At 41.3% G+C, this 20,980-nt stretch overlaps 1 protein-coding gene across 1 annotated transcript in view; it reads right to left on the reverse strand.

Moving 5' to 3' along the window:
• Nucleotides 1-833: 833 nt before the first annotated feature.
• TBX18 (T-box 18) overlaps nt 834-20,980 on the reverse strand; it is a 185,114-nt gene continuing 164,967 nt past the window's right edge. Inside the window, exons 6-12 of the mRNA XM_009887524.1 lie at nt 20,570-20,747; nt 18,911-19,012; nt 15,812-15,983; nt 9,150-9,317; nt 7,903-7,967; nt 4,159-4,253; nt 834-1,659 (exon numbers count right to left, since the gene is read on the reverse strand). Coding sequence (XP_009885826.1) covers nt 935-1,659; nt 4,159-4,253; nt 7,903-7,967; nt 9,150-9,317; nt 15,812-15,983; nt 18,911-19,012; nt 20,570-20,747 — 1,505 coding nt within the window. The 3' untranslated portion in view covers nt 834-934. The remainder of the gene's footprint in view (nt 1,660-4,158; nt 4,254-7,902; nt 7,968-9,149; nt 9,318-15,811; nt 15,984-18,910; nt 19,013-20,569; nt 20,748-20,980) is intronic.

Raw genomic sequence — 20,980 nt, forward strand, 5'->3', positions numbered from 1 at the left:
ACACACAAAAGGGTAAAACCAATAATGGAATTTCTCATCCTGCTCACCTTTTTTTTTCCTTTAAAAAAGTAAAAATACAAAAACAAAGATACATTAGAATATCCTACTGTCCAGTAAATGTCTTATAGATATTTACGGAGGAAAAAATGCATCTAGCCCTTCCTTTGACAAAAATGAAGCACCCCAAAGTTCATTCCATACCAAGGAATGCCGCTTCTTCTGCTGTTGGTTTAAATTGCTCCTATCACCACAATCTGAATATGCATTATTTGTCTTCAAATACCTAAACATAAATCTAAACTAATGCTGAAAAAAAAAATAAATCTGAGTAAGAATGCTGTTCTGTTGATAAGCTAAAAACAGCATATCATGAGAAGGCAAACTAATCTTTCAGTTTACTTTGCAAATAATCCATTAGCTAAACTTCTATTTTAGGCTGGATGCTTGATGCTTAACACTTAAAAGTCCAAATACCCTTCATATCCCTTATAACAGAGAAGAAATTTGTAAAATGCCTTTGGTGCATCAGCTTATCATTGTATGAATGTTTTAAAGAAACTCACTAGTACTATAGGAAATGTAAGTGGGCTTGTTTGTGTTGTTTAATACTCCAAGTGTCATTTCATTCTTTAAAGGGGTTAGAGCAGAGGAGGGGGAAAGGGGAGGAAGTCTTACTTAATTTGTTGCATATGTCCCAACGTGTTATACAACTAAGTGTATTATACCAGAAAACTAAAGCAGTCCGCGCCGCAACAAACTCTGTGTAATTCAAAATAGGAGAATAATCTGGCCACAAGCAAGTCAAAAATTCAGTGAAACTTCCTCTCATATTATATACACACACACTTTACAAGCTACATCGAGTGTCCTTTCATATTCCAAAAGAAATACATTGTAGACACCAAACATACTGTACTTTTACTTAAAGGCTTCATCAAACCATATGTGCAGACACTTGAGAAGACGAGAGTGTTAAGCTTCCTAGGGTCCTAGAGTCAAAGAAATTCTGCTGCCCCCCGCTGCTAAGTAAGTGCACTCCTTCCACAGGGGGCAACATCTGCCGATCCGTCATGGTTCCACTTGGCGAGGACCCCAAGAAACTTCCTTGGGAAGAAACGATTTTCTCAGGACTGGCAGCCAGTTTAGGGGATGTGGAAAAGTTATATCCATAGAGCGCACAGGGACTGTGCAGTCTAAATGTGTTGTAGGAGCCTTGGTGGGTTTGATTAGTGGTAAAGGCATTGCTGGATGGGGACGGCATGATGTACTGGAGCTGCGGAGACATCCCTGAAATCTGCATAGATAAGCCAGTCTGAGGGCAGCTGAAGGCATCCCCATCATTCCCGCTCATAGACATATTCACAGTTGTGCTACTTGACACACCGACATAGGAGGGAGTCCTCGGGGGTGCAAACGTCTCACTGGTTTGGTTTGTGAGCCTGTTGTAGGTTTCAGCCAAAGAAGTGCTGTATCTGTTCAGGGTCAAGCCTGAGCGGGCACAAGCTGTGTAGTCAGCTGGAGCAAGGCTACAGAGCTGGCTAGTGTTGGGACTGAGGTGGAAGGCTGGAGATGAGCAAGGGGAACCCGGTAAAAGGTGAGGGTGGGTAGATGGCACTCCGCTGCCAGATCCCTGGAGTAAAGTAGAGGAACCTGCATTTCCTGCAAGAGAATATTACAGTGTAAGAAGCACGTTGGGAAAGGTTGACTTCCAAGGTGACAGATCAAGACCTTTATCTCTTATAATAACCCTTGACATGAAACACAATGCAAATGCATTCAAAAAATGACACGTGCATACATGTGCAGGGGAATGTGTGCATGTGGCACATTCATATGTTTCAAGAAACAACCTGTCCAAGAAAGAGAACGGAAGTTATGTTTTTGCACCCATCAGTCAATAGTCAGAGCTCCTGCACAAAAGGTTAACTATTCTTTATTTGACACAAGAGGCAAGCTGCATGGCAGCTAAGGTGTAGCCAAGCAGGTACCACATCACAGGAAGCCTCCTTCAAAGTTATGAATTTTGTATTGTATATGTATATTGTATATGTTGCTACACCTCAGAGAGCATTTCAAGCACTGTGCCTCATTCACTGTCAGAGCACCAGATAAAGAACCGGCTCCTTAGCTCAAATCATGGAGGCTCAAACAGTTCAACAACTTCAGGAAAGTTCACAACTTCAGAACAACTTCAGGAAAAGTGTAGGCTGACTACTGTGCACGGCTGCTTCATTTCCTGAACAGGTAGGTGGAGGTTTAGGTTTGCAACACATTGTTCATAAACCGTTCATTTACTGATATCACAACTTTTTACATGACAAATACCAGTGCTGAATGCTCCTGAAAACGTGCTGCTGGCTACAGGTGAAGCCTTTTCTTGGGACTGAAAGTTTCACAGCTGTAAGAAACATTTCCTCTTCTTAGAGATTATATCTCTATCATGAGATATTTGCGCGTAGAGAAATTTATTTGGGCCTTTCACGGTCTCTCAGGCAGAAGGCAGTTAACACGGAAGACTCTCCTGTTTGTGAATCACATTAACTATCAAACAGTTTGATGCTGCAAAGAGATACATGCTGTCAACAAGTTAACAGGTTTTCATGACAGGTGAGGTAGTAAAAAGAAAAATACATTATCATTGAACTCTGCCTGCTTCTTCTTGCTCTGCTGACAGGCCAAAACAGGCACAAAGCACCATGACATACTGCCACATTCCAGAAATCCTGGTGTAAGGCATACTTATTTTTCTTCCAGTCTACATCAACACCTCTGCTATCTGAAGATGGGCACTTCCAGCATTAACAATCAGGACAAATTTCTAATGGGGTCTTTCAACAAGTCTCTAAACTACCCTACTGTCTAAGGCGCAGACGACTGAAGGATGTAGGAATGCAAGGGTGCCAGATCCCACCCTCTGAACATCAACAGGCTCCTTAACCTCGGGCAACAGCAGAAAAGGAAGTGGGAAGTTCATGGTGGCTGTTCCCCTGCTCAAACAGTACAGTATAAACAAACAGCAATACAGCAGTGTGTCTCCTTTCAGTCTTACACAGTCTGACGAACTGTTTCAGGTCTGATCCTGGCTTCTCATTACAGGCCTTCTCTATAAGGACTGTATCCTGCTCCCATCTGCCACCCAAAACTTTGCCAGCCCTCATCCAACATATCTGTGACTTGGCACAAAAACTCCTCTTTACTTGCCATCATCAGGTATTGATGCTCAAGATTTTTCAAAGAACTGAGCCAAGGAGAATTTGATAAAAGTTATTTTTCTGTATTTCCATATTTTCTGGGTTTTTGGTCTGAAGATGCTTGATGACTCTGGAACGTATTACTACGAAAGTCTGAAATATGACATATCAGGAGCAAGATGTCTGATTTAGTTGGGAAATGGATGAGAGGTTCTCTATGTGCCAAGAGATGCTTTGTAAATAAAGGAACTCAGAGAAAAGTACCAAGACTCCCCACTCTGTCAAAACAGGCCATTTAAATACCCCTCTCCCCCCGACAGCACTACCTCTATGATGAGGAAAGTGGAAGCCAAACAGTTATGGACCGGGGAGCAGGAAAAAACAAGATGGGGAGCAGGAAAAAACAAGATGGAAAGCAGGTCCTTTTTTTTCAAGCTCTAGGATGCAGTTAAAGTTTGTTGGGACTTTTAATGGACAATTTTTAGGTCCCTAAGAATCACAGAGGCTTTCCAAGACGGAAACCCAATTAAACTTGCCACTGTTGATTCATTACTTAGAGGACATTTCTTCTCTCATTCCTTTTTTTTCTCTTAAACACACAAGTAATTTCTACATTGGAGTTCAGATGTGTCCAACAGAAGTCATCTACAAACGATCTCTGACTTGTCTATCTCACCAGAGCATAACACTAAGAAATAGGTTATTCCATTCTTAAATAACTGCTATCTTCTTCCACATGAGATCAGATCTGTCTTTAGGATCTAACATTTTTACTGCCACAGTGGTTAAGTCAACGTTAGTTTTCTAACTTAGAATAACTCTGATGAGAGGCGATGGCCCGCACTGGGGTTGGTTGGTTGCTTTTCCTCTGCAAGTGACACACTCACCTAGATTTTTGTAAAGAATGATGGGCAAAGATTTATCTTCATGTATTTTTGTTTTGAAAGAACACAAAGAAGTCTGGTACCTTGTTTGGGTATCCCAGGTATATCTTCAAATGTAAGTGTCCTCAGGGAAGGTCTCCAGAAGGCATAAGACTCTACCAGAGCTTCCAGTCCCATTCTATTTAGAACAAAACCAACACAACATCATGAAAGCAAGTTGTATTTTGTCACATTTCTCCGGATACTTCACCTCAGAAAATATAGGAATTAGTAATATTTCAGGATTATTTTGAAGCTGATTTTGCTTTTTAGTATCCATGAGATCACTGCGATCTGCAGTCGCTGGGTTGGCAGCATGCAAAGAGTTTCCCAGTTCCACAAGTCTGGTGCTCTATTTCAGTTTTGGCTTTTTGGGGATTTGGGGGTCAGGGGTGGACTTGATTAAAATGACGTTAAATATTTTCCTAGTACAACATGTCCTTAACAGCAACTGCTTTAACTGCCAGAGGGATGATCTCCTATTTCTGTTTGGAACAAAGGTGACAACTTCTATCAAAACAGGATTCCCAGTCATTACTGATGAGTTGGAAAATCACACTTACTTACAACATGAGCAAGGCATGGGTGTATGGCTCTTTCACTACTAGAATGTATAAAGCAATGTTGTGTCTTGGTTATTATGTGCTGAGCAAAATGCCTTTAGAAACTAAAAATCTTCTGTCATTTTCTTTCAACGATGCCATGACAAAACAGAAATAACCAGGTACACAGTTGTGGAAGAAAGTATTTGGAAGAATCTCTATTTCCTGAAGGTAAAGTCTCATCTGTTTTCTGACAGAATATTATGAATAATGTACCTCAGAGGTATAATTTTGCTGTTATTTTTGGCTGCTGGGCCCCAAAGGCCTGTTAAGCATCAGCATCAGGCACGCACCAAATACAAGTGCTTGCCTTTGAGCGGCAGCACTCTGTAAACTCAAATTATGCAAATAGCCCCATTTGAAGATAGCAACATATTCTGATACCATTCTTCTTCCCCATTGCATTTCTAGCAGGGTCGCAAATGTATTTTAGGAAACAGTTATAAAGTATTTATTAGCTGAACCTGGACTAAAAAAGATAGCCTTCATTTTCTGCAGTAATGGTGAATTTTCATTTCTAGTTAAAGTGGAGATAAAAGCCACCTCCTGGAGGAGTGTAGCTAAGGCGATAATTTATACAAGATGCCTTCGAACAATTTCCACATTTTATCACCACCCTAATTTACGCTATCAAATGGCCAAGTTTGTTTAACGAAACAGTTATGTTTTTTCCTGAAGTATTTAAAGGGAGAAATTCTGGTCCTTTCCTGAGTAAAAGGTTTTATAGGGTCAAACTTAGGGCCTAACTGAAGAATGAAACTATTCTCAGCACATAAATTCTGTTGCACTTTGCAAATGCACAGGGAATGCTTTTAAAAGGTGAAGCTACTGATTTCTGTAAAATAGCCTGTGGGACTAAACAGGAATGACCTGAAAGGGAATATTTTTAATTAAACAGTTATTGTATGCAGCAGTGCATAGTAAGATAGCTGCAATAATTAAAGCCAGTGAAAAGCTGGATGTAATGGTACCACACTATTTTATTTCTTTTTTACACTTTTGTGGCAAACTAAAATGCCTAGCTGAGAAGTACACTAGCTAGAACAATAAAGATAACCAAATCTTAACATTTAATTTCACTTGTTGTTGTTGTTCAGCAACACAGTAAAATAATAAACTGAGCATAACAGCATTTTAAATTTAAAAAAGGAAATTTTCCTCGACAATTAAAAATCTGAGCTGCATTCCCAAACACTTTTATTCAGTACCACAGAGCTTATCAAAGAAAACAGCAATATTGACTTCAGTAAACCAACATCAATTTGCAATGGACAAGAGCTTGCAGGGTCTCTTCTGTAATGAGTAACACTACAGTAAAAACATTCAGACCTCATCTACAGCCAGTTCTGAAACATTTATACAGAGGCTGGCCCTTCCATTTCTGTAAACTACAATTGTCTCTCAATTCGAGTATCCTGCTTTTTTTCTAATGTCCGAACCAAACTTGTTCCTGGCAGCCAAACCAAAATACCACTCCGGATAGCCCCAGTCCTCCAACTGGATTTGCACAGTTGCAGACGCAGTTCTCTTGCTGCACCTATATTCTCCTCGGGTAATAGCAGGGCCGTCCCGCCACGCTAAACCCAGTTCAAAACCGCTTTCCGAATGATCCTCTCCTCTCTGTTTTCAACAGCATCTTTCCTTGTTTTGTAGGACATTATGGAAGAAATTCAAACCCCATTTAAAGTCAGAAATTTCAGAGGAGTCAGGGTTTAACACTTCCCTCCTTAGAACTTATTTTATAGCTCTGCCAGAAGCATGTGTAGCAGAGACGCTGCCTATGGGGAGCTGTCAAATAGGGCACGTATGGCAACTTTTTCCTTCCCCAAGTACACACAGCACGTTTTGCTTCTTCAGTCACTGCATTTATCTGGAAGTTACTGTTCACTTAAACTTCAAACCGTAAGGCTGCAAGGGAGGACAAAACTCTATTTATGCCGGTGCATGGGGCGTCCTTTCCAGGCCCCAGGACACAGCATGGCCAATTATTTCTTGCTAGAAGATAAAAATCTTAGAGAGCAGCAAATGCAGAATGTGAACTGAAAAGATATGTACGGTGAATTCCTGTAAATCTTTACAAACACCCCACCCCTGCCATAACCTTCTAAAAACTATTCTCATTTGCATCCAGTCTCAGCATTTATGTAACTCAGGTGGGAGCACAAACCAGGCTTTCGTGCTGTAGCCTCAGTTAAAAGAGAAATTCAATAAAGCAGCTACCAGCAGATACTCTCTGAACATTCCTACGAGCACAGTCTGCTGCCTTCTCTGCAAGGCTAGGTCATAAATATAGCAGCTGTAGACACCAAACGCAATGTGGTCACTGGAACTGATGTATACTATGCACCACAATTAAATGCTGCTTTTTTTAGCTGAAATGGTTTAACATACAATTCATAACAGGCTTAAGTATTTTGCATTAAAAAGTCTTTGGATAAAATACCTCACCAGTGTTGGCAGCAGGGACTAGACCCAAGTCTCCACTTTGCACTACTCAGATTCCCCATTGCTATTTTGAAAGATTAATGGATCAAGACAGAACAAGCAATTAATCAGTCCAACCGCAACAGAGGAGGTGGAAACCAGGCTCGTTTCAAGGTCATCTATAGCCTAGTAGGAAAGGCATTCACCTAGGAAGCAGATTTAAAACTCTTTAGGCTAAAAAGACACTTGAACACTGGTCTCCCATCTCCTAGGCAAGTGTACTAAACATAAGGTTACTGCAAGAGGTGACTTAGTTTCTCCCCTTTAAGTGAAAACAACAAGCTATTCATCCATACTAAACGCCACTTAGCTGCAAGAAAGCCTGGGCTTGCAGTTTGACGTTGGTACCTGCAATTTGTGTCTCTAGCCAGGAGAAAGAGGAGATTTCAGGAGCAGCCTGAAATCACAGACCTGAGTATGCATTAATGCCATTTGCAGCCTTCATGGTATGCCGCCGTTTTCACCGAAAGGAAACTTGAGTACACGAGTCAAGCCATGTGCCAACCCGTTCCTGACCTAGATGGTCAGAGGAGTAGGAATGGGAGCCCACCACAGAGAACATTACTGGGAAACCTAAGTGCTCCCTCAGGGAGTCTGTGTCCCCAGACTAATTTGTCTGTAAATAGAGGTATTTCCCCGTACCAGCCTTCACAAACCGATTCTGTCAGCAGTAACAAGCCCACCTCCTTCCCCAACACATACCTGTTACGTCCCGAATCTCTAAACCCTTTGGCGAACGGATTCCTATCAATCTTCAGACGAGTTATCTGTGAAGAGGATTAAAGCAATTACCCACAAATTCAGCTAAGCAACACTCAAAATGACTATCCTGACAGAATTAAGCTGACAGTGGAGTAGAAACATCTTCATAGCTGCATGGTTTAAGATGGCTGTCCTGAAACGCAGCAAAATAAGGGCCAGCCTTCTGATCATTATTTTTGCAAATCCCCAGAGAAGCTAATAGGTATTTAATGCTACCAAATGGCAGGTTGGAATTCTTGAGAAAAATCTTCTGGCAAATGTCATTCTTCACCTAAGAGAGTATACTGCCTAACTGCAATAAAATTTAAATTAAATTTTATTTCTGTATGGGTCAAGAAGGAAACATGAAAAGAGAGATTATCCCCAGGCTATTATCCTCCATAAAAAAAACAGCAACCCCCCCCCCAAAAAAAAAAATCTTTGTAATTTATTTAAATGAATAGGATGGGCACCCAATAATTCTATTTCAGTATTTATATGTCTCTCCTGCTCTTCTCTTTGCAAAGATGGCAAGGCATATGTAATTTCCCAACATACAGCTGCAATAACTAAACGTGGAATTAATAAAATGTCACAACACTAACTACGATGTCACTATGTTTAATACTTAAGCAAGTGGTAACAAGAGCCAAACACTGGAGTCACGCAACCTGCAGTTTACTTTTGACTTTGAATCTGTGTGGACCCAGATAAATTGCAGTCAATAATATACGTTGAATGCAGTTAATGAAAATGACTGCAACTTTCTTCAGACCTCAGCTTCTCCATTAAGGTCCTGGGAGTCTTGAAATCACTGGAGTCAGGACCAAAAGCGCTTCAAAAATTCTATCCAGACATTTATCTACACTTTAAAGGTACAAAAACAACTTTAAAAATTAGCCTGCTCTTTGCTTTGTGCTTCAATGCTGTACTTATAATTAAGACACCGTTAATTATGATAATTAGACTGTGTGATCTCCATAATAAGAATGACCTTTTACACACAGTGTCTGGCCCACGTGGCCTGAAGTCTCAGCTATAGAGATACTGCTGCAATACTACTAGTGAAAGTTGCTTGTTGTACGAAAAGGGTTTAGAAAATGCTTTTTAATAAGTGGCATAATAAAAGTATCCGATTTTCTCCTATCTCTTACTACCGTGTCTAGTCTGAAAAACCTGTAAAGTGCCAAGCAGAAAGCTGACGTTACCTGTTGATTTTGGTACGCTGTGACAGTAGTGAAAACTGTCTCTGGAAAGGAGAAGGCTTTCACCCCTTCTCCTGAAGGGATAGGCTTGACAGGGGACAGATCATCTCCACAGTCCTTTCGGATGACGTGGACACGAGGCTGATATTTATGCATGGAGTGAAGGATAATCTATGCAGTCATGAAAGGAAAAAGATAACATTTATTAGAAAGGACACCCTGCTGTTTCAGGACTAATAGCTTTTTGGAACAGATTATGGTATGTGTTTACCATGCCACTTACTGGAAAGCAAATGTTTTCTTTAACCTCTGAAGGTTCTTATTACAGTAGGCTAATCCCTGTGCGTTTATGTTATTGCCAACCCTAAGCATTTAAAAATTACGACTCAGGAGCTCCAAATTCAGAGACTGGCTCAATTGAGACTGTCTCAAAAAAAGAAAAAAATATCAGGAGAGAAGTCCTTGTCCCCCTAGAATTAGGAAAGTTTTGTCACTTTTTTTCTGCTGGAGCCTGGATTTGATCTAACAGGATTAACAGCAGCAGCATTTGCCTTCAGAATATGCTTGGAGCAATTTTCTTCCCGATATCCCAAAAGCTGGAAACATATCTTATTTTGAACGCAAGCTGGGACTCTCACACTCTGAACGAGCAGAAACTTAGAGTAAAATAATACCAAAATCCAAAACTCTAAAGTTTTAATAACCCTGGATTTATAATACACATATACACAATACAAGCAATACACAAACCCCTCCCAGCATACAAAAGCTCAATTAAGAATAAAGGATAAACGAGAAGTATATGAACCCATAATGCATAAAATTAAACACAAAAATACCTCTTTATATAGTTCCCAAATTTTAGAGGAGGCTTAAAATACAGAATTATTTCTCCAGTTTACTCCACTTCAGCTAACCACTACTAAAATAGAAGATTTCAAGAAAAAAAAAATAATTGGAAGCTCAACTATTATTGTTGGAAGGCCTAAGAAATTAGTAACTCAATAAATAAATAGTCCTATGGCTATTGGCCTGTGGAACCCCTAATCAACATTCAGGGGAAGCTTTTTAATTTCCTGCTCCTCGAGTAGGCTCAGAACATGCATGTGTTGAGGCACCTGACAGAGCCCCTACGCCAGACACGGTGGAAGTTCATTCATCCAAATGACATAGAGGACATTGCATTCATTTGGATAAACTAGAGTTTGGCTAGTTTAATACACTTAGTCCTAGCCAGATGACATGACCCTCGGATAAGCCAAGTTTCTGGATAATCAGGGGTTTTATTAGCCTGTAAGTAAGGTTTTGACAATGATATCACAGGCTCCAATTAATTGGCTCAGGGAGTGCCCAATGGATGTCCTCATATGAAGCCTTTTCCCAGTTTCTGAAATCTTGCACAGAGCGTGATTTTTATCATACAAATGTGTATTCTCTTTTACAACACTCCTTTCGGTTTTCTGCTGGCAAAGATATACAAAATGAAAATGCCGAGAGGACAGCACATTCCTGACCCTGTTTTCCTGTGAACACCCAGTGATACCAGGGGAGATGCTGGTGCAACAGAAAAATAAATGATCAAGGAAAGCTCTGTTCCACTGTTCAAACCCATCACTATTCGGTGTCTTGCTGTTTGCCTGGGTGCCACTGAGAGTGTCCCATTCTGCTCCCACCCTGATTACTTCACCCCATCAGCTCTGCAACGCAAAGTACCACTCGCCTACATGGTGGACTTGACCGTATGCAATGACAACCCAGGCAGTACAAAAAGCTCTGCTCACATATCAGGACAAGTGAAGTCACAGCAGCATGGAGGTGACCATCTCCCGCTCCTGATCTGGGTGGCTGTTTCAGCTAAACCAATCTTTGTCATCTCTTAGGAGCAACCTGGCTTGGCTCTGTGCTATACTGAGGTTTCCGGTGCTGACACACTGTTAGACAATTAACGAATACGTAGCAGCAGGGTTTTTTTTTTTCCCTGGTTTTGTACCATGCCTTGTACAACAGTATCTTTGTTAATGATCAGGACTCTGAATTCTGAATAAATAATACATAACTGCAGAGCCCTGGTGAATTAAAGAACAATACTATGTAGATAGGACATAAAAGAAAGGGAAATGCAATAGCCACTCTGAAAGTCATGTAGTTCTATTATTCTAAGCATCACCTAAAGTTACTGTGGTGAAAAAGCTAAGGAAAAAGAGATTCCTGCTTTTCATTTCTCATTGCTTGCACATTCAACAGCACAAATGGGATCCAACAGTTTATCTGCAGAACCAGCAACTTTCCTTTTGTACCCTTGAAAGCCAACAATAAAAAGCCCCAACCAGAACAAACCCCACCAAATGCCAAGCATGAACTGACATTGCTTTCAACCCACAGTCTGAAAGCCTGCCTCTCTCTACAAAACCCTCACAGGGCCCGACCAGAAAAACACTTTGTGGGGGGAATAAACCTCTCCCGCCAAATGTAAAATTACACTTTGGCCACTGCAGCTGTGAAGACATCATTATCAGAGAGAAGATGCCGCAGCAGGGAGCCCGCAGGTAGGCAGTGGGGCAAGGCGACAGCCTGGCAGAGCTAAGGTGGCCAAGGCATCCGCGGACCCACAAAACTGGGATTACCTTCGGGATTATGGTATATAATACGCAATACGGCTTTTGAGAGATGCTGCTGTGATGAGGTCTCGGAGGTGACTCTGGGCTTGGGCACCACCGTGGCACAACTGCAGCCAGCACACGTGAGAGCCTGATGCTCTTTTCATGGGGGAGATGCCGATCCCCCAGCGGCTCAGCGGTGCACAGATTACACAGCCACCCCCCCACCCTGATGGGTGCTCACCTTGATGCTGTTTTCACCAAAAATCCTCCTTTGTCCTCCCTACAAAGCCCATGTATTCAGGCTTTCTGCGGTCAGGGAAGCGTGTGGGGCCGAGGAGCACGGACTCCCTCTCCACAAAGACAAAAACTGCAAGTGCAAATGCTGATGTTTCCCAGCTTTTCATTGTGACAAGAACATATAACTACCCATTGACTGTAAGCAGAGCTTGCTACTTGGAGCCAAGTCTGGGCAGAGTAACAGTCCGCCTCTGCTTCCAGCCTCACCCCACTTTCAAATGGAGGGGGAAAAAAAAAAAAAAAAAAAACAACCACCAAGGAACAATTAACACGCTAACAGCCTCATTTTCACTAAAAGTTAAAAGATGTTTCTCTGCATCAAAAAATGCTCAGTTGAAAAGCATGGAAAATAGCATCAAAAATATTGACTTTTCCCCCTCTACTGAAATTCAGATTAAAAACTGCACCAACATAGCAAAATCAGCCAGCTCTAACCAGCCGGAGGGAGAGACTGCTTTGACAATACAGCACTTACTCCACAGATGGAGAGGGATGAGAGGCATTAACAAAGAGCGCCCAGACCACGCACTTCTCAGTGTCAACTGCAAAACGCAGGTTTACTTTTCTTTACCGTCACAACTCGGATGAAAGACACAAACGCCACAGTATGTGTCTCAAATGATGCCATCGGGCCTTAATGCCTCTATAAGCGCACAGTCTTTCCGACGCACGGAATCCACCCTGGGACTCCCTTTTGAGGTCAAAAATACACAAGGCAAACGTACTCTTACAAATTTTGCTTGATCTCCTCAGCCTACAAGTGGAACCCGTGTATCAGAGAGGAGTGTCCTACGTGCAGATGTACTTCAAAATCTCTCCACGGAACAGCGCTATAAAATTACGTTGTCACAAATTCCCACTCAAAATACTGATGAAAATAGCAGCAGGCAGCAAGGAGCCCGGAAAGCATTTGAGCAGTGAAGCAAGTCATCTTAGTGATGGCTGATCTCCTTCCACAAGGAACTAATCCCAAGCCAGGGCAATGCGAGGGGAGCTGGCTCCCATGAACTGATACCACAACATAAATACTGTACAGGAATACTACCTTAGCCTCTGTTTGCAAATATTGTCTCCATCCCCATGAACATGGGGCACTTTTCTCACTGATTCTGAGAGGTAACACTCTGGAACAGGTAAACGGGCTCTGGCTTGGTCTCATGTAAGCTCCCTACCTCAGTGCCTGCTGGATCAAAACCCAGCTCTGGGGTTTTAACACAAAAGCTCTGCAAAAGGCGATACCTCTGAGGAGCGCGGTTAGAATAGAGGCACAGTTTTGACAAGGATTAAAGCCCCAGAACCAGACAGCGTGGAAAGCATACCCAAAGAACAACAGCTAAAGCCCCACACTGCTTGAACTACTGGAGGAATGATGGCAGAGCATAGAGACACCACTGAGATTTCTCTGAGCCATTCTGCCTTAGCAGTAGGGAAAAAAAACCCCAACTTTCTAATAATCTAAAATATACCCAATCTCCTGTACAGGGGTGGGAGAGTCAGAACACTTGATGTAAAACAAATATTTGAGGGACAGTACAGTCTTGACCCCTAGCTCTTCTAATCCCCCATCCCTCCCCTGGTACCCTCTTGAGAAAAATGGTTCCTTCCTGCTTATGAGAAACAATTGTTTTTTATATTCATCACAAAATATGATTATTCGTTTTCCATTATTGCTGGAGGCATTCAGAGGCTACATAGCTTTTTCAATACAGCATTCCACACTACCATAGCTTTAAAAGAAAAAATGTACCCATTGGAAGAGACACTTTTCTGCTTTCTGCTTTTGCCTTTTCTGGTAATTATGAATGACATGTTTGCAATTTCCCAGATTTGAGAAATATGAAATTATTTTACAGTCATCCTTCTTTTGTCCTTTTATTTTAATACTTAAATTTCCATTTTGGGGAGGAGGGGTACTGCCATAGCTCTGAATCAGTTCAATGTGTCTCAAATCACTGTACTAAGGCTTCGCTTCACTAGTTTCCAAATCGAAACACTTAACTAAAGACCAGAAAATTTATATCCCCCCACATTACGAATAATGGTGTGCTGCGTACACTACACAGGTTTCAGTTCAGACTAAAAGCAAAGCTAAGATCTAGGATGGAAAAATACGGTAACACAATTCTCTACATAGCCGAGATTTTACCACAGTTTGCCACTGCAAGTGCAGGGGTGGACCACAGCACCCACGTATCGCCCCTCTGAACCGAGCGAGTACAAAAAAACAGCCGCACTGCCTGCTCGCAGTTAGAAAAGCAATATTTTACCCATTTGCATCTGCTTCCCTTTTTAAAGGCCTTACAATAGAGGCAGAATTCAGAGAAAGCAACTCCCACTCAAGAAGAGTCGCAAATGTACTGGAGAAACTAAGGGAACAACGCGTACCTAACCTTAACTCAGTTGGACACTGCCGAATGGGACCCCGTAACTCTAATTCTGGCAAGACGCGATGTAAAATGTCTTTCTTACAAACCTAAAGAAAAGCACTGCTAATTTTGGAGATGTGAATACCCCCACATTCTTTTTAAGGAAAAGTGCAATAAAATTACAAACATTATTATAAGAAAGGGAGGGTTTTTTTGCCTCTATAACATAAAAGTTGTAGCTCCTGCACAATTTGACCAGAGTCTCACGTTAATCTTTGCAAACACAAACGGAGGAAAAAAAAAATCTCGTACTTAAACTTGGAGTATGTATTGACAAAATACCTGGCTCAATGTCACAGAGTTACAACTATACTGAAAGATGGATGTTAGTATTTTTGTACTCTGTGCCAGGTACATTTTCTTTCACTCCCTTCCATGAAGGAGAAAGTATCCTGGTTAATAAATTGGGCTACGCTAAGGACAATGGAATCCACATCCTGTCTCAAAACTTGCCTCCAACATCTTAAAGCTCTACCACTTGGAACTCGATGCTCCTTCTGAAAGGAAGCCAACATTTGCCATTTATTACGGGATTTTGCAAAATTAAAGACTTCACCCTGACTAAAAACAATTCTTATTTTTTAATTATTTCCTAAGGTGACAAGTAAAACTATTTTAGGGATTGCTGGAAAGATACTGGCTTACATCTGTCATGTTTCAACAGTTTTGAAGAGAAAAGGAAATATTAACATAACACATTTTGTCACATTAGATAATGTCATAACTAAACAATTTAGAACTTGCAAACAGAACACTCATACTGCATACGTCTTCGCCAGTTTTTTCAGAAGTAATGAGCCTCAGCTGTGAAAGGGTCTTGCTTCATAAGGTATGTAATAAATCATTATCGGAGCAAACCCAGCTCCCATGTTGTTCGTTTTTGACTGCAATTATTAACACCTCATGGGATTTCACACAAATGTTTAGGTTAAGAAAATAGTTAAGTGAATTTTTATTCACATGAAGTTATTACATGCTATTAATGTTTCTTCTAGCCACTTGTGAATTTAAGCCTCCTTTTTGATCGGCGCAGAAGTTGCGAGTAACACGCTCGGTGGGAAAACATGAGAGCAATTCTGCCCCTTCGTACTAGGCAATTTAGCCTTGTAAAGTCTTACTTTGCAGAAGGGGTTCTGTTTTTGAGGGGGGAGTAAAACAGCAGGCTCTAATAAGCAGTTAATTATCGGAGCAGAAAGTAAGCAGATTTTAGATCTGGACGGTAAAGTTCCAAAACAGCTTTGAAAAGTCAAGCCTATTTCTGGCACCCTGGAGCTGTACGTCAGAGTCTTTCGGGGCTGAGCAATGTGCCTACATATAATACTGCAGAAGAGTGAGTACTCACATGCCCTTGATCGTCCAGCTCATTATTGGTAAGCTTCAGTTTGTCGAAGCTGATCACTTGTCTCATCCACGTCTCCCCAGAGGCGGGTGAATCGGGGTGAATATAAACACGAGGCGGCACCGGGGAGTCAGCGTTACCAGCCACCATCCACTTGGAGCTATGATAAACATACCTATAAAAAGAAAACAAACACCTATAACCACAAAACCCGAAATAATTTATCAGACCCTTTCAGTACTAACAAATTAGGGCCCATACATACAGCAAGAACTCACCAGTTAACATGATATGAAAGGACAATAAATAAAAGTGGGGAGTTTTTAGGTTCAAAACATAGTTCTGGTATCTGCAAAAGTAAGGCTCTGATCTGACCTTAGTCGTCTTAAAATCAGTAACAGCCTTAACACCAGGCTCCACACTGAGCTTTAAGCTGGTGTCAGTTCATTGATTGCTACAGCTCCGCTCTGAATAGGCATCAGCAAACAGGGAAGAATCTAGTCCCTCATTTATCAAATCGAGTGGTAATTCCATATTTGGAAGGTTTAACATGTTGAGCCTAATATAAGAGTCTATAAATAAAGCTATTGAAGGGAAAGAACATTATGATTGGGGAAAATAATGAAACTATGTCAAACTATGCTCTTGCTATTTCTGCAAGACCATATTAATTTTCTTGAATAGTATTGCAGAAAGGCTTAAAAATGAAAAAAACACAGCCCATATTTCATTTGATAGGCCAATGCTGACAAAGTCATTTTCTAATAAAAATAGTGCCTGCTTTGGTAGAAAACTTATTTTGAAGGCAAACACTTCACAGGGCAATTTAAAAAGCACCAATTAAAAACTTCAAGGTGTTTTTTCCAAGTATAGTAAAATTCCAGTAATTCAGCTACATTTTTTAATAAAAACAAGAAAGACGTCATAAAGTCATTTGTTGGTACAGTTCAGTTTCTTACTAAAAAAGACAAACAGCATAATTGGAAATGAAAACAAAATGATCCAATACATGCATCGCTCCGTACAATTCCTATCAAGCTGTAAAAGTAAGACCCAGAATGGTGGTGAAACTCTCTCCTGGAGACAAATTCTCAACCCCAGATCACACAGTCAACTGTTATAACATTTTTCATTTATTTTATATTTGTTGGTGTATACTAAATACATGCTTTCCCGACAAAAGTAAAAAAAAGTCATAAACACACATAAAATAGCTTGATCAACAGCTTCAGCTTCCAAGTATTTCCAGCAAGGTCCAATTTTGCTACAAATATAGACCTAGCTGTAATTTTCTGCATTTCCATTTAGTTTTGCTATCTGCTATGACAGCTAAAGAGTAGGGTCCACATGCCACTGCTGTTGTATCTTTCAAACCTGAAGACCAGCAAGACAGTTTGTAAAGCCACATGAATAGCCAAAGTTAAAATACCAGTCCACAATTAAAAATAAAAAATAAAAGAATCAGATTGCACAGCAAAGAATGAAAAGTGGAATCAAGTAAAACACATGAAACATTAATATTTAGCGGGAAGGTTAAAGGCATGGTACTAGTACAAGATTACAGAAAACTGATTTTGCCAACTTAAAAAATACTGCCCTTCATACAACTTTTGTTAAGTTACTTCAGTTATCTGGGCACCACGTATCACGCTGGACAGACAGCGCAGCTCATTGTGACTGCATTTATTTTAAAAGAAATGAGGTTTAAACAACTCGTGTTCAATACAACTGTTTTTAATTTTTAATATTAACATTTTCATTCCATTTGGAATAATTACCTTGCTTGTTCTATGAATTAAGGAATTGCTCAGACCTTCTAGGAATGATGTGCTTAGATTGCTAAGCACACATGTGCAACACAAAGCAAGAAAAGGGCTTTCATTTGAACTGCGCTGCACTGGTCCAAAGAAAAAAGCATTTTTTTCTCTACGATACAGTCAGAAAAGCCTCCCCTAAGTGGATGTACTGGACATCCTCAAGACTGATATCTGCACCTTGTTGAAAAACACGAGATCGAAAATGGTCCTAAGAAATGTCTTACACACCGCATGAGAAAAGGACGAAACTGCAGTCAATTAGGTAAGGACACACAAAAATCCACAGGGCAGTGTTTGCTTAGGAAGGGATTCAGAACCAACCTTTTACTCTTACTCTGAAATATTCCTAGTTCTACAATTAAATCTGCAGCGGTTTTCCCTGCATTATAGTAAGTATAGGGTTGAAACAGTCAAACCAGCAATTGGTAAGGACCTGATCCTGCCTCCACTGAACTACTTGGCCAGGCTCCTCCTGGCTACTATGGAGCATGGGATCGCATCTGTAAAGCAAGACCTACAAAACGTCTACAACTCACAATAATAACTGCTGCGGGCCCGATCCCGCAAAACATTTCTTGAGGACCAGTGGTTGCAGCAGAGTCCAACTGGCTCCCTCGAAACACAACTGCCCTCAAAACAGAGTTTCAGCACATAATTTCTACTCTTACGTACTCAAAGAACAGCTACTTTTGTTCCTCGCATTATTCTTCAGACAATCATGCCATTAATTCTTTCACAAACAGGGATTAGAAACATTACCCTTTGTGAATCTCAGCAACCAAATATCTGAGCGATAATCAGCGTTTAAATTAAATGATATAATCAATTTGAAGCATGACCAAGAAAGCTTATATGCCACTAAGTCAGACATGAATGCTATTAATGTTATTAATTAATGTTAATGTCATTTAGCAGTAGAAAAATGTGCATTTTCATATTTATTTGCTAATAGGAAGCACTTCCCACCGACATGATGAGGAATAAAGAGTGGTAAGATTTCCTAACCGCACTAGAACTCCACTCGCTGAAAGCCAAAACCTGAGCATCTGCCCACAGCGCATACACAACATAAGGCAAACGTATAAAGAGCTTCAACAGAAACTTTAGTTGGTTTTGCATACTTGGCACAACTTATGTTTTCTGTAAATGCACTGGGATGAAAACAGGAATCTGAAGAAGAGTTAAACACGACCTTCAGCTAATTTATATAGTGTTAATGTTTTCTTCCAATAGGCAAGCTCCCCATGGCTTGCATAGAATGGTTTTTGCCTTAAAGTCACCATACCTGTATCTTTTGTTATCCACTGGCACAATATCCATAGCAATATAATACTGCTGATGTGGGTCTAAACCTGAGATCTTCACCCTCATCGCGGGAAACATCCGCCTGAACATGGAAAGAGAGAGGTCATTTTTAATATGAAACAGACTCGGGAATGGTTGTTTAGGAAAAGTAACCGGTTCGTGGGATTTTTCTCGTTCTTCCTTTTAGCCTACAGAGTCCTTTTGGACGATTATAGTTACATAGCCATGAAATGGCCCATTCGATATGTCAAAACAGATTTCTAAAGTGCATTTACTCGAACAATGCTTCGTATGTTTTGGGATACGCTTTGGGAGTACAGCTATTACCACATCATTTCGACTTTATTGTTAGACAGTAAATCATTTGGGTTTGAGACTTCACTTTAGCAGGACACGCATTTTAAAGCCCGTTTGAGATACCAGCTAGAAATGTATTTCTGGGGATGTACAAATACCACCTCCGTGCCCAGGAAGACCCATACTTACAGAAATGCAAATTGCCACTGAGGTTTCGACTGACAGCAGCAAATGGTGCCTCATTTCTGTAGCAGCAAATTAGAAAGCTAAATCCACGGCGATACAATTATAACACTGCAAGGATGCAGTTATAAAAGCCAACGTGCCATGCTGTAACCCAACAATATGGTCTTTATTGAGACGGGACTTCCTGTCTGCAGCTTACTAAAGGTGAAGTGCAAGAGCTACTCTGTCTTTGAAAGGTATAGTAAAACTTCTTTATTAAAAGCAGAAACGAATCTACGGGGTAATTTCTAAAAAAAAAAAAAAAAAAGAAAAAGAAATACGTTCACGATTTAGCTCCTTCTGCAGAGGAAACGGAGTAATTAACCGATGCGGTGGTTTTAACATAAAAGTGTATTTCTTAGCTCACGTTTGGCATGCCTTTTATCAAGAAAGTTCATTCCTGAAGCCAAAAGAAAAAAAAAAAAAAAAAAAAAAAAGAAACGAAAAAGTGACGAGCTGCCTGCAAGCTAATGAAGGGTACTTTTCTGTATGTTATAAACCTGAAAGCCATTCCATTTATTCAGTGTTTGCTGCTGTTCTAAAATATATATATAAATCAATTAAAAGTCGTTACTGGAAAGAAAAAGTCCTATCTCCGTTATTTCTGAATAAGCACGAGGGTAAACCTGACTGCGGTTAACTAGTTTTCGCTTTTATTTCAGTGCACCTGTAAGATAAAACAGAAATTCCCAGACTGGACTCTCTTAAGACAAATGTTGCTTTGTGCTGTTCAAGACTGCGTTTCAATCATTAATAAAGCCTCTCTGAAAACGTAGAAGGCAGCATATGGATTCAATAAAATATGTTTTTGTAATTTCTAATAAGTTCGGATACTTTTATACTACCCAGGTTTTTACCATGTGTATCCACGGGGAAAAAGAGGGGAAAAGTCGTCCCCCTCCCCGTCTCAGAAGGACGCGGCTCTCGCAGACCCTTCGCCCTAATGAACAGGAAACCCACACGCTCCCGTGCCCGGCTAAAATTATCGCCATCTACCTGCCTCGTAAATCTGGGGGTTTGGATTTACCCCACACCCCCCCAACACCCAGTTTTTTTGATGTGCCCGCCCGCTCCGTGACCCAGAGCCCCGGGTGGCGGTCCCGCCGGTGCCCGTTACCTCCCCGCCTTGGTGATGATCATCTCGGTGCCGATCTCGTGGAAGCGTTTCCACAGCTCGGCTCCTTGCAGGTCCACCCGCGGCGTGGGCAGAGGCGACCCGGGCCTTGAATCTTTCGGGGAAACTCCCGGGGAAGCGGGTGGGGAAGACGCCGGGAAACCATCCTCCTCGCAGCCGCCTGCGGGGAGAACGGGAGAGGAAGACAGATGAACCGGGGAGGGGAGCGCGGATCTTCCCGACCGGAGAGAGTGTGTGTGTGGAGGGTGTCCCTCAGCCTCAACCGGACCCGTGGGGAGGTGAACCGAGAGGCGCTTTCCCCCATCCCCATCCCCAAACCCCCTCCAGATGTTGCTCCACCGCGTTGCCGCACCGACAACCTCTGCGCGGAGCGGGGGCGGCTGCCGGCAAAGG

The sequence above is a fragment of the Charadrius vociferus genome, unplaced genomic scaffold (genome assembly GCF_000708025.1).
Source record: "Charadrius vociferus isolate BGI_N301 unplaced genomic scaffold, ASM70802v2 scaffold185, whole genome shotgun sequence".
Lineage (NCBI taxonomy): Eukaryota > Metazoa > Chordata > Aves > Charadriiformes > Charadriidae > Charadrius > Charadrius vociferus.